At 31.6% G+C, this 13667-nt stretch overlaps 1 protein-coding gene across 4 annotated transcripts in view; it reads right to left on the bottom strand.

The window, feature by feature from the left end:
- The window catches only part of LOC148272413 (paired box protein Pax-6-like), a 99741-nt gene extending 89707 nt beyond the window's left edge, over window positions 1-10034 (bottom strand). For 3 of the 4 annotated variants that reach the window (XM_088240069.1, XM_088240071.1, XM_088240070.1), the window contains exon 1: window positions 8997-9934. In XM_088240069.1, coding sequence (XP_088096195.1) covers window positions 8997-9129 — 133 coding nt within the window. In that variant the 5' untranslated portion in view covers window positions 9130-9934. Of the gene's footprint in view, window positions 1-8996 lie in introns of all 4 variants that reach the window. The other variant, XM_088240072.1, reaches the window with a different exon arrangement.
- Window positions 10035-13667: the final 3633 nt, after the last annotated feature.

Genomic DNA, 13667 nt, shown 5'->3' with positions numbered 1-13667 from the left:
CTAGAGTTCTATATTTCCTTCTGTAAACATTTTACAGAAGGAAATATATCAACCATCTCTGCTGTTGTATGTTGATCATGCTTATAGTTAAACATTTACACAGGAATGCGAAAACGTTTCGTGGACAACAGAAACAATTAACACAAATACATGAACGTATTTTCTCGTAACTGTCATGTCCAAATGACATATCGACATTAATTAAAATTGCGAAACGAATTATTTTGCAGTAGGTGCTTTATTGAAATCAGGCGGTCGGCCCTGGTAGGCATAGCGCATGCGCGCGAAATGCGTGATGCGTGATCCAAATTAAATTGCAGTGCGCGCCGGGCGAAATTACAGCCTTTTTCACGAAGACTTCGCATCGTAGCAATAAATTCTCCGGTTATCATTTCTTGTGCACTATGTGACAATACTGTTAAAATAGGGGAGGAATCATACTCCAGCCACAAGAACCGATACATGACCAAAGAGTTTAGTTTTAATTAAAGTTTTATAAAAAATAAAAATTCAAAATACACAAATTTTCAAAACATAATTGCATTTCCATGAGTTTGCAAACTCATTCTGGGATAGGTACAATTAAAGATTATCAGATAAAAGTATTTAGTTAAACAAAATCAAAACAAAAATTGACAAATCTCGGAAACCTTCTTAAAAACATATTATAATATATTATTAAAAATTAACTTACATAAGTCAACAGTTATCGAGAAATAATGAAAGGAAATGATTTTTAAAAAGGATAGTTTTAATCATATTTTCATGAAATCCGTGTTAAACAATAATAACTGGCATCATAATTTCTCTTTCCATAACCAGTATTGCATAAGGCACTGCATTGAAATATAAAGTTCAGCGTATTTCGATTTTTTTTTATATCGTAGAGTAAAACCTCTTTATTTGAAAATATTTCATATCTACTCTTGTAGGAATCAAACCAAGGACCTCAATCATGATAGGCAAACGCGATAAACACTTCACTACGAGGTAGAGTTTTTCCACTCGAATATCGTTTTCAGGATTTTTACCAATCTTTAATATCGATTACCTATACCATTTTTAACTATCTAGTTAAAAACATCCGTCTAGGGTTCTGATTTTATTTCACATAGAATTTTTTTTTCATCTGCCCAAAAACAGACTAAATAAACAAAAGATATTCGATTTCGTAGATACTTGTGTTGTAGAAAATCATGCCCTTATAAAGAACTTATTATTTATAATACTACATGATGAAAGCATAAGTTCAGTATTATAAATAAGGGTATTAGGAGCAAACTTAGAAATCTCCATTGCAGGAGTAACTGAGGTATTTCCGAAAAATTTTGAAAAAAAAATTGATAAATTTCTTTTGCTTCACTAACTCAATGGAGAATGCTTATTTTGCGGTGTAAAATACGAGTAGTATTATTGAAATCTGTTTTCTGCAAGATTTTGAGACGGTTCTATAGTTTATTTTGGTATCAATAAATAATTTTCCGGATTTGATGGAGGTTTCTAAGTTTGCTTCTTATATCTTCAAATATGTTATTTTCTATCAAATATGCTTATTCCATTTCCACATTTTGCAAGCCAAAATTCAAGTTAGTCAGCTTCACAAAAATTTTATTTCATCAATAAATTAAAATTTAATTCTTCAAAACCAGACGTCAACTCGCGCTAGGTGAGCTATAGTCCAAGGATGTGCCTTTTCTGATCAGTTATGATGACGAAGAAGTACCCACCGGTCAAGTTTTTCCTTCGCAGACAATATGAAATGATGAGATTTCAATGCCAGTAACGGCGAAAATAATCGCTGCTCATGTCTGTTCGGTGGATTTATGGCGAGGAATTCTTATTCAATGCCTTTATAAATATTTTTCACATTTCTACAGAGTACTCCGTGTTCCAAGTCGACTTTCATTATTCGCTCTTTTTACGCTCGGACAATAAACGGGAATGTAGTGGCTACAAAATATTTACAGCACATAATTGAAAATTGATTCGCCGATGAAATGTTACAAAAAATGAAGTGAGTCTCGTTGGGAGTGAACTGTGTTTTGGGAAGCAGTTATAAAAGCTGAACTATTTGGAAAATATTGTAACTTTCAAAAATATTACTCACCGTACTTTTTGTACAAACAATTTCAAGTTGCTGAAGAAAAAAAATCATAAAAATATAATTAACCCATCCACTTAATGGCGATGAATCATTTTCAATACATGTTTTCGATAATAATATCGGAAAAATTTCCAAGTAAAGTTTTTTGTACTTCTCGTGATTTATCTAATTTTAGGCAAACCTCATGTTTCTAGTGAACTTTATATTTATGGTGAGCTTTAACTAGTTTTAATGTTATAACAAAATCATTAAACATAGATTTATTTGCGAATAATCAAATTAATGTGTGGCGTTTGCTTTCCAAATAACTTGCGATATTTTTTATTTTGTTCACTGTTTACTTTATGTGTGGGAATATATTTTTATTTGTCGTGGTGTATCTCGTTAAAGCTTGTTATTGGCTCATTTGTTAATTATTTAATTTCAATATTTGATTAATGTAGTTTCTGGTTATCTGAACGAAAAATAAATGTTATGTAATGGGACAACTCCTAAAGTATTATTGGATACATTGATTTTGTTAATTGTCTATAAATAATTTTAAATATGGCAGAGTATTTTGTGATTAAATTGAACTTTATTTATGCAGAAATTTAAAACAGTAGGTAAACCTAGTTATTTTGAAAATATTTTAACTTTCAATTAGGAACGTTAAATTTAATTGCTGAAGAAAAAAAACCGTTCTCGGAGAATAAACCTATTAAAAGTAGTAAATTGTTTCCAGAACAGCATTTATTTGATTTTTAAACATTTTTACAATAAAAATAATGTATTTTTATTGAAGTTTCTAAGTAAAAGAAAGTATCAATTATTGTTTTTTTTATTAGAAGCAAATTACAAGTACCCATACATCTTTGGTGCAGGTTTAACGTACTGAAAATAATTAAGTAGCTACTTATTTTATATTTTTCGTCGTAATATTACTTGGAATTAGAGTAATAACATAAATTTAATTTCAATTTTTAATAAAATTCGTTTTAGTTATGCCTACTAGTTTACTTGTTATACTTCCATAAAATAATAAAAAGTATCTAAAGTAACAAATTTAAAAAAACGTCAAAGTACATTTTTTAAAATAAAAAAATACATTTTGTATTGACTTTGGTAATTCAACAAGTTTTTAAAATAAATGTTTAAGAAATATTTTTTGATGAATAAAAAAATCTTCAGCCTATAAAAGTTAGCATGACCACTCGTTGAAGTCTAATTTCTGGATTATGAAAAACAATCGAAAATTCAACCATGTTTTTTTTAGTTTTGCATTCCTATTCGTTTTCTTTTTTGTTCTGAAACTCTTTATCTAGATAAAAATATATTGTAACCTTTCCCTTACTGCGCCAAAAACATCTGCGAGTTACGGTGCGAGTTACGATGAAGTCAATACACATTAAAAAAAATGAGGGATTGCAAATCGGAAAAATAAAATATTCATAGGCAATTGCTTTAATAATTTATAGTTAAAGTCAAAAGCGATAAAATGTTTAGGCTAACTCCTCAAAACATGAAAACACCATTGGCCGACGTTCGCAGCTTTACCAAAGAGTCCGCCCTCGACAAAGGCTCGAAAGCAAATGCCCACAACTGGTTTACTGTGGCAGTGGTACAGGTTACTTTGTTACTGGCCTGCGTGATGCGCAAATTTATCTCTCTTGCTCGCAAGTATACTTATAGCATCGACAGTGAGACGTAAAGAGTGTTTGATACAACCGTATATTCGGTACTCTTATATCAGACATGCGACACATTGGTAAACTTTTGAATGGATTAGTGATATCTCCGATTTGTTACAAAATGCAATTTCTGTGTCCAATAATATTTAATATGTAATAATAAGTTATTTCAATCGATTCGTAAATATGTAACGGAGGAATACCGGAAATCTTAACTCGGCATTTAGATGCAATGTGGACTGGCTACACATCACCGGGAAGGGAGAGTTATTATCTACGAGTATTTTTATCTGTAAAAGATGAATCGTGTGGCGACACTAAATCAGTAGCAAGGTAGTGTCTAAAATGTCAGCCCCATGCGGTGTAAGAATGAACTATTGTTTGGCAAATGGAATTAAAATGGCCGCCGTTAATCCAACCGTTGCATACAATATGCATGCTTCATAATTTAACATACAACGTATAAAAAGACCGGTATTTTACTAAGAAAGTGTTGTTAAATTGTTAATAAAAACCACAAAATATTCGGAAAAACGACGAATATTTGCCAACTTAAAAGGGGAATCCCGAAGTAGAATCATTTGAATGATATTTTTACTTTTCTAGGTTTTATCTTACTTAATTTTATAGGTTTCTATTTTTATATTTGTTTTGAGTAAAAAGAGCTGCTGTATATCTCAGAAAAAATAAATCAATCAATTTCACTCCCGTATGTAAAAATTAAGATTACCCATTGAATCGATTGAACGAATCCGTACATCAATAAACAATATACAGCTCATTGAGATTAGTCATTAAAGTAACACATTTTATATTTAAAGATATTTTTCGAATTATATTTTTAATTTTTTTTTTTTAATAAATTTACGTAAAGAGTATATATGTCTTTGTAAAATTCTAAACATATCTATTTTTACATATCTAGTAAATGTTATCACTGTAACTCTCCAAAAATAGAAATTTATTACTTTTAGGGGATGGAACAAATCTGCCCATTCTGGGGTAGGGCAACGCTCCTTACATTCCAATTATTGTACTGTCTTTATATTGAGTGTAGATGTATTAAATTTATTTCAATTATATTAAGCACACGCTTTACTTTGTTTCAAATAAGTAAGTACCTTTCAAATTAAACTATAGGTAAATGATTATCGTTTCTGTACATAACCGTAATCACCGATTCACCCAATATATTAATAAGCAGTTAGCATGTGTTACTTAATCCATTCTTCGGATTACTCATTAAACAATTTCAAACCATCGTTCAATGAGTTCTGAGACTTGTTTTTATCTTATTGGTAGTTTTGTATTGTTGTAACTCTGGTTAACTTTAGTCAAATTCTTTAAGATTTTTCATTTGATTTAACCCCTTGATATTATTTTATGAATGAAAATGGTGACATTATATCTTTAATTTGTTGCCTAACTATGAGAAAGGAAGTTTCCATATGCATTATTCCTGCATTGTTATCTTGATGGACTTTTTTTGTAAGAATATTTTTTTCCCCTTTATTACATAAAAACAAATATAGACGAACAGATATTTGAGTCAACTGTAAAATCCGTAGGTACTTTTTGTTTTGTTTCATAAATTTGATATATGTAAGCATTTATAAATAATGAAATATGTACATTTGTATTTTGGTAATGGCAAAATAATGATTATTATATTTTATTCAGGTTGCGGTACCGCGGCTAGTGTTGCGGACTCGCGGATCAGAGATCCGAGGTTCGAACCTAACTCTATCCCAACTTGATTTACATTGTTTGATAGTGAGTTATTTACAACTCGTTGAAAATGGCCAGCTAAATTGAAATTTTTTGGTCAATTTTAAGAACGCTAATATTTCATTTTCTTAGAAAAAATAAATCATATTTTGGTTTATTACCTTCCTCCATAAAGGAAAAAAAAATACCTTCATATCTCCTAAATAAAAAAAAAGAAAATTAACCACTGAGGTATAATTAAATAGAGATGACGCGAAATTTAAAATCGTGTTCTAAAAATTATCGAACAATATTGCTGTGCAAAACGCATGATATAGTAAAAAGGACTAACTGTTTACGCCGCTTACTTTGAATTTAAGGCTGTACGTCGCGCCCTTTCACGCTACTTCACATTTACCTGCGTATTTGAGGAAAAGCACAATTTCTCAGTAAATGCAAGATAAGCTCCGGATCTTATGTTGAATGGAACACACGTCGGGTTCTTAATGCCGCATCTATTGTACTAATACATTATCAAGCCCGGGCCACCAGATTCACGGCAAAACAGAATTTTGACCAAGCCACCTTATCAGTCAAAACGTCGTGCTAGCTATTATAATTTGTTTGACACATTTAATTCGTCTTTATTCTCCGACTAAGAGAGATGTCACGAAGTTTCACACTTTTGACAGGTCGGTAGAATATGGCGCTGGTAAGCTTTAAAAATTCATGTTACACTTTTACATTTTCTCTCCCGCTGGGAGTGTCAGGGTTCACTCAATCAAAAGACAGTGGAACGTGTTTTTTAATAAATAAAGAAAGATAATAATATTTTTTAATTTATTTCAAAATTTCAATAAATACAAATCTGTGTCTAATAAGATAACATGCTAAGATTTCATTGTTTTATTTTAAGAATATAATGATATGTTAGTATAGGTATATGAAAACAAATTATATATTGCCACAAAAAATATTTTTATGTACCGTCCAAAATAAGTTTTTTTATACCTATGTATTTTATGCTCGTAAAAAAATTTATTAATAAAAAAAATAAATTATAACGCCCTTTCGGTCTTGAGATACAGGCGTAGTCAATTAAATAGTCAACTGTGAATCTGACGTCGCGTGTTCGATTCCCGCTAGTTGCAATAAAAAAATCCAAGATTATTTTTTTTCAATTGGTCTAAGTGCTGTGGTGTATTTTTTATAACATTTTGCATCTTTTTTTTCCCATCTGCTGTCAAGTCTTCAAAATAGAAGTTTTGTGGGTTAATTCCTTTATTAAAAAAATATTAAAAAATTAAATAATATTGACTTCTGATCAAAATATGAGAACTCACCAATTTTGTATTTATTATCATAATTTATTTATTGTTCATAGACCACTGCATTATTACTCCAAAAAAAGATTGTCTTGATAATTGGTGCATGTAGCAAGACGATTATTCTAACGCTTCAGATCCAGTCCAAGGCCTATGAAATATTTTGTATTCTGTGAACATGATGATTTTTAATAAATACTTCATGACGATATTGCCAAGAATCCAACACGCTAACCAGCATACCGTTAGGTTGAGTATCCAGCTTTTATTCAATTCACCTTTGCTGGATTTTTACCTGAGAGTAGCCAGAGTAGAAAATGAAGCCTAAGTTTCTATTTCAAGCATATAACTGTTATCTTCACTCTGTCGGGATATGGGTGGTTTCGTATCAATTATAGGAAATCTTTGCTTCTATTATGATACGTATAATAAGTTACTCTATCTTTATCTGTTTGAAATTTCAAAATCCTATTTATTTTCTTAAATTTTCTTAACAGAAAAAATATAATACCTAAACATAACAGTTTTCAGATGAATAAGTTAAATATAAAAAAATAAAGGCGACTAACACTATATTTTTTTAAGCACGGTGATCCGTGAGACAATGGATCAATATGACATACCCAGAGAAATTTTAAAAAGATGTTGAAAATAAGATTTTAAATAGGTAAACAACACGAATACTTATTATTATTGGTATCCTTAAACTTTATATAAGTATAGCTTATAAAATGATTTAATGTGGGTATGCAGATAAACATTAAATCCTCATCTTATGTCGGAAATCTACCAGTTTAATTGCACTTACCACATTTATTTACTTTTTATCTTGCTTGAATATTCCTTCAGGCCTAAAAATGCGGACACACCTTAGTTATCAACCGAAAATATATTTTTTGTGTACTATTTTTTTCTTTTATTTGTACTTTGGTTGAGTTACCCAATAAAATAAAATAGGTGATGTAAAATATTTTATATTGTAGATCAGATTTTAAATTTATGATCTAACGAAATTTTATTGTAATAAAATTCATGAATCTATACTAATATAAATAATTTTATAAATATATTTTCGGTGTAATAATAAGCCATTGTGTTGATAAATGAACACTTAATCATTTATTTTATTTATTTATTCATTTATTTTGTTTTCAAATTCAGAAATTGAGCTACATTTGGTTAAATATATTTCAGCCCTTAAGGTAAAAACGTGCGCTGAGCTGAAATGTTTTATAAAATTTAAATATGACACAATACTAAATTTGATCAGACACTTTTGATAAAAATACATTTTTTTAAAGTACAGCTTAATTTCTTAAATATGCATATTAATATATAAAAAAACAAAAAACAAAAAACATTAATTAAAAAAATTGTTGGTGAAAATTATATAATTAACATAAGAAAAATACAAATAACTATTAATAACAACGATAACGCAAAATTAAGAAACAAAAAGAAAAACATTTTTTTAATACTATTAATAAACTCTAAATAAAACACAAAACTTTATCAAATTTTATTTTTGAAACCAGTAGTTATTTAAAACAATTTAAGACTATGTAATGGTGAAAAGAGAAGCAAAATAAATTTAATTACCAATAATATTTGTTAGTAAAAATGTAAATAGATTGATGACGCATTTTTTTTCAGTACTAGTTTAAAACAAAATAAAGTTAGATAGGTATAATATACACAATAATGAGCAAAACCATCTTCAAATCATACAAAAAAAATGGTACAAAAATTTATAACCAACAATAATATTAGTAATTTAAAGCAAAACATACTTTTAACGGGTTTTTATTTTTGGCGTAAGCAAAGTTGTAAAATATTTTTGGGTACTTATGTACATTTAAATTCAAAATAAATCAATTCAATTACAATAACAGTAAAAACTAACCAGCAAACATGTTTTCTATATTTGAAGCACTAACTTTGTGTTTTTTTTATTTTTTTATAAAAAAACTTATTTATATCCATCGCATTGAAAATAGTTTCTTGTTGCAAAGAAGGCTGAATAAAATGGGTTGATTATGACAATGATTGATTAATATCAATTTACATTTTAATTAAGGTGACAGCATAAACCTCGAGTAAAGTTTTCCAGATTTTTACCGTAACTTTCATTCTGAAGTCATATTATTGTTAGTTATTATTTAAATGTGAGAATATCGAGTAGGAGCTTACTTGTCGGTGACAATGACATGCCGGTGGGGTGTGACGGGGGCGCGGGAGGTCCTGACGACTCCATCTTCCAGGGGGCGCAGCACGACGCGGGGGAGAACTCGCTCACTGCCCCTGCCTGAGATGATATTAACATGTTACGCCTTGTCTCCTCTGCCCTGTGCTCGCCGGGTACTCCCGAACCGTCGGCGTCGGCGTCGGCGTCGGTGCGATACGGCGTGGCTTTTCTCACTAGCAGTTCATCAGAAGCACATCGTTTATTGACATGTCACAGTTTCTCACTGAAATCTGTGGAGCTAAACTTCAATAACGAGAACATTTTATTACAAAATCGCCATTTATCTCATGAAACACAGAAAGGCGAATTAGAATATCGTCTATTGACAAGCTCACTCGGAAGAAATGTTTCTTTTTTTACCGCTAACGACACATCGGTGGCTTCGGACCACAACACTTCGAATGACGGTATTGTTTGTTTAGAGACCTGATTGACTACAGACTGTTAATCAGATCTGTTGACACAATCCGTCAGCGTATTTTGTAAAAGGAAAATTGATTTTTTATTAAGCCTAAAGCCTCACACTGAAAAGTGTCAATGAAATTCGCGATCATTCAAGTCTTCAGTTTGTCCAGATGTTTCGTATTGTAATTTCCCGATATTTCTCAACCGACGTTCCGTCCGGATATTTCATTCACAGCACTGGAGAAGTCTCCTTGTTTGTTTAGCAGTTCAGCGGCTGCCGCGCGTAATCTGGCAGCTGTTTTAACACGGGACGCAAATAATATACGAGTAGTTAATTGTCACTTCCTTTTTTTATTTCGGAAATCACTGGATGAAACGAAATTCTCGCCAAAGTTTCAAAATACCGCGATATTTGACGACGCGAGCTTCCCTACGCTTACGGACGACGACATTCGCGCGCGATTAGCTCGTCCACAATGAGCGCGTTTTTTCAAACCCGAACCGCGATTCGAAATCGGAAAATAATCGATGATCGCGTCTCGACCACTTCCTGGTCAGTCGAGCTGGGCGAGCGATCTGCGATCTGCCTCTAGCCCGCGCCGTCACAGCCTCCGTCGCTCGCTCGCGCGCATCAATCATTCGCTCCGTCTCGTTCTGGCGCGCCGCGCTCGGCCGGCGGGACAAGGAGGGGGCGCCAGAAGCTCGCCTCTCGTTTGCACAGAAGCGGGTAAATTCTATACTAAAATTGTAACTCGATAGGCGCTCTCGCTCCTACTCGCCGAGGCGGAAAGGCTGGCTTAATTCGATCAGGTTTCACGTCAGCCGTACGCTGCGCTCTTCCCTCTCATCGGGTCGCCGCTCGGAGCGAGCGGGAGGTGGATGCGGTCGCGTTCCGTACGCGAAACGATCGCTCTCGTTCGCACCGGGGCGAGCTTCGGGCCGCGGAAAAGGACAGGTGGCTCGCTGTAGTTCGGTTCCGGTAGTGAGCGCGGGCGATCTTCGGGTGACGTTCCGAGGGCGAAGCTCCGGCAGTAGCGCCGTCTCTGTCGGTCTCGAGCGGCTAGAATTAAAGTAAAGGGCGTAATGGAGGACGCGCATTAGTGCCGGGGAAGGAGAGAGTGCCGGTGGTAACTAGATGGCCCGATAAGGGAGGCGGCGGCGGCGGCGGCAGCGGCGGTGGGTGGTGGAGCTACCGTTGCTACCAGATTTATTGCCGTCGATACTGAGAGGACGTTGTTTCCAGAACATTGATTATTTTTCTCTCGGTGAGAGAATACATACTCATGATTTTTTTTCTTAAAGCGCTAGATATCTACCTACAAAGTTTTTCATTTTATTATTGCATAGTTCTCATTATATTGAATTGTTGGCAAATGGATTACGAAGACTAATTATTATCAAACTAGTTACAAAACAACGATTAATTTGTTTTTTTTTACTAACCGTTGTACACTTTGTTAGATATAATAAATAATAAATATTTATACGAAATTAGTTTATTTAGTAGGTAGCCATTTTTTTGATTTGCTAAAAAGAGAAACCAAAATTATTTAAGTAGATGGGTACTAGGTAGATATTTTTTTATATTCTCTAGTTCTCGGGTTTTATTTTTTTTGTTGCATATTTTATTGTTGTGTGAAATACCATAATTTATATAAAAATATTTACGAAAAAGGTACTTGTACCGTGAACTGTAGAAAAAAAAGTACTTTTAAAAAACTACATGAATATTAATAATAAACACTAACAAAAAGTAAGTGTTTATTTATAAATAAAGATTTTTTAAAAGAATGATAGATGATTTAAAAAAACGGTTTAAAATATGAAAGAATCGGTGAGATTGGAATAAAATTAATCATGAGCGTTATTAACATTATAGAATTCGATATAAATTAATTCATTTTTCATGACTTATTTTACATTACTGTAATAGAAAATGTGGTAACACAGAAATTGTTAAAGGTTTCCATGACGCGTTGAAATAATAACCCCAGTAAGAGTAGCAAATGTCCTTAGTAAGTTATAAGCCGTCCTTAGTTCTTATCAGCTGAAAGCGAGGCCAGACTACATGGAGAGGGAGTGTAGGAAGGTCCTTGTACAAGGATCCTACCTATCTGCTAATGACACAGGATGATAAATGCCAAAACTCGCAAGCCAAAGGAATGTTCTCCACTGAAAATGAAACAAAACAAATAATGGGTAATGAAGCCTTCCTTAAGTAACACTTGTTTGGTAGGGAGAAAAATCTCACATTAGTATTTTAAGAATAAAATGGTAATAAAGAGACATATTTTTTAATTATTTTTTTTGTTTTTAACGAATAAAACAACAATCCAATTTACATAAAACATACTTTTTAGGAAAAAAATAAAATCAGTAAAGAAATCCTCAAAAACACATAAATAAATCCAGTATAGTTACAAAATAAAATAAAGGAAAAATTCTAAAAACAATTATGTGTGTGCAATTGTACATGTGTGTGAGAATAAGGTACGTGGCGCCTTGCCGCGCCCGCGGGCCACTTTGGACACTATACTTATTACCATATATTTATTTTATTTTATTGAAATAAACGGCACTTAGTGCCTTTTACATATTAGTTACAAATACAATTAAATATCCATACATGTAAGCATAATTATAAGTAATACAGAGCATTTAAAACAATATTATTAATTTAGAAAGTCTAAGAAATATAAACTATATAAAAGAATAAAATATTACCAGTTATAGAATTATCGATAAAAAAATATAATTTGGTATTAGAAATACTTTGAACCAGTTAAAAAAATAACTAAGAAGTCAATTTTGAATAAAATTAATATATATATATGCATTATTATTGAAAACTAATATTTAGGTAAATAGTATATGTTTATGTATAAAAATGTATAATGATGTAAAAAAAAAATGGTAAAGAGACATATTTTTTACTAATAAATTAATTAAAAAAAGAAACGAAAAAAGAAAAAAACCACTAATAAAGAAGTTTAAAACAAATTTTTAACAAAAGTAACAAATAGTTACCTAGAACTATTGCCAATAAAATAAAGAAGAAGAGCCGTTCTATATGTAATAAATTTCATGTGAAATGAGTCACCAATGTCCTGGTACTTATTGCCTAGAGAGTGAAGTCTATTGATGACTGCATTTTTACCATATGATGTCGAAGTATTGTTGCCACAGTATTGGTAGGTTTGCCGAGTTGTCCTTTTCGGTACATTAAAACTAATTAGTGATAAAAGTGCAGGGGTGTCAAACATGGAATGGATTATTTTATATAAATTTAATAAATCAGTTATAACTCTCCTGTCACTTAGTTTTAATAATTTCAAAATAAACAGTAACAAATTTATAACACATATGCGAGAAGTCACTCTGAATATGCTTCTATTACATGGAATCCCTAATAAAGTATTAGAACAACCTAGAAATAATACAGAAAAAAAACGAGTTCTATTAAATATAGGTAAATTTGATTGTACCTATTTCAAATGCAATAAAACTCTGAATTACAGAAGAGTGATTGCAGATCAATTATTCTTGTAACCTGTGAACAATGTCATGGATTGCCCAATACTTAAAAGTTATTTAGAATATCCTGTGCCCAACAGGATAAGACTCCAAATTTAATTCAATTTGCCGATACCCAGGACTAATTCAAGAAATAATGATTTTTTCAATAGAGAATGTCATTATTACAATACTGTTCTCTCCGGCCACGCAGACAGTTTTCATCTCTCCTATACGAAGTATAAATATTACTTACAGGCGTTGATCTTACGCTGGTTTAAATTTATAAGTATGTAATTAAAAATGTATATACTTGATTATGTTCCGTTCCTTCTTCAATATTTTTATTTTTTTTCTTCTTATTTTTAATTTATTTGTTAATGATATTGTCAATGCGTTATCTGCCCCAAACTTCTGACTTTTTGCGGATGATATTAAGACTCTTAAGTTAATTAAAAACGTCGGTGACTTTAGCGTACTACAAGATGATATTGGTTTTTTTTCATGACTGGTGCAAAATAAATAATATTGAATTAAGAATTAATAAATGCAAAATAATTTCATTAATATTTTCTTCGATAGTAAATTTAATAACCAAAGCCTTTGCATTGTAAATTCATTAAAAGATCTCGGGGTGATTCTAGATAACCAACTTGATTTTATTGAACACATTCAATATATCATAAACAAATCTCTTA

The sequence above is a fragment of the Micrasema longulum genome, unplaced genomic scaffold (genome assembly GCF_059751315.1).
Source record: "Micrasema longulum isolate JH-2025_06_02 unplaced genomic scaffold, ASM5975131v1 h1tg002338l, whole genome shotgun sequence".
Classification (NCBI taxonomy): Eukaryota; Metazoa; Arthropoda; class Insecta; order Trichoptera; family Brachycentridae; genus Micrasema; species Micrasema longulum.
Note: the sequence above shows the minus strand (reverse complement) of the source record. Positions and strands in the feature narration are given on the sequence as shown.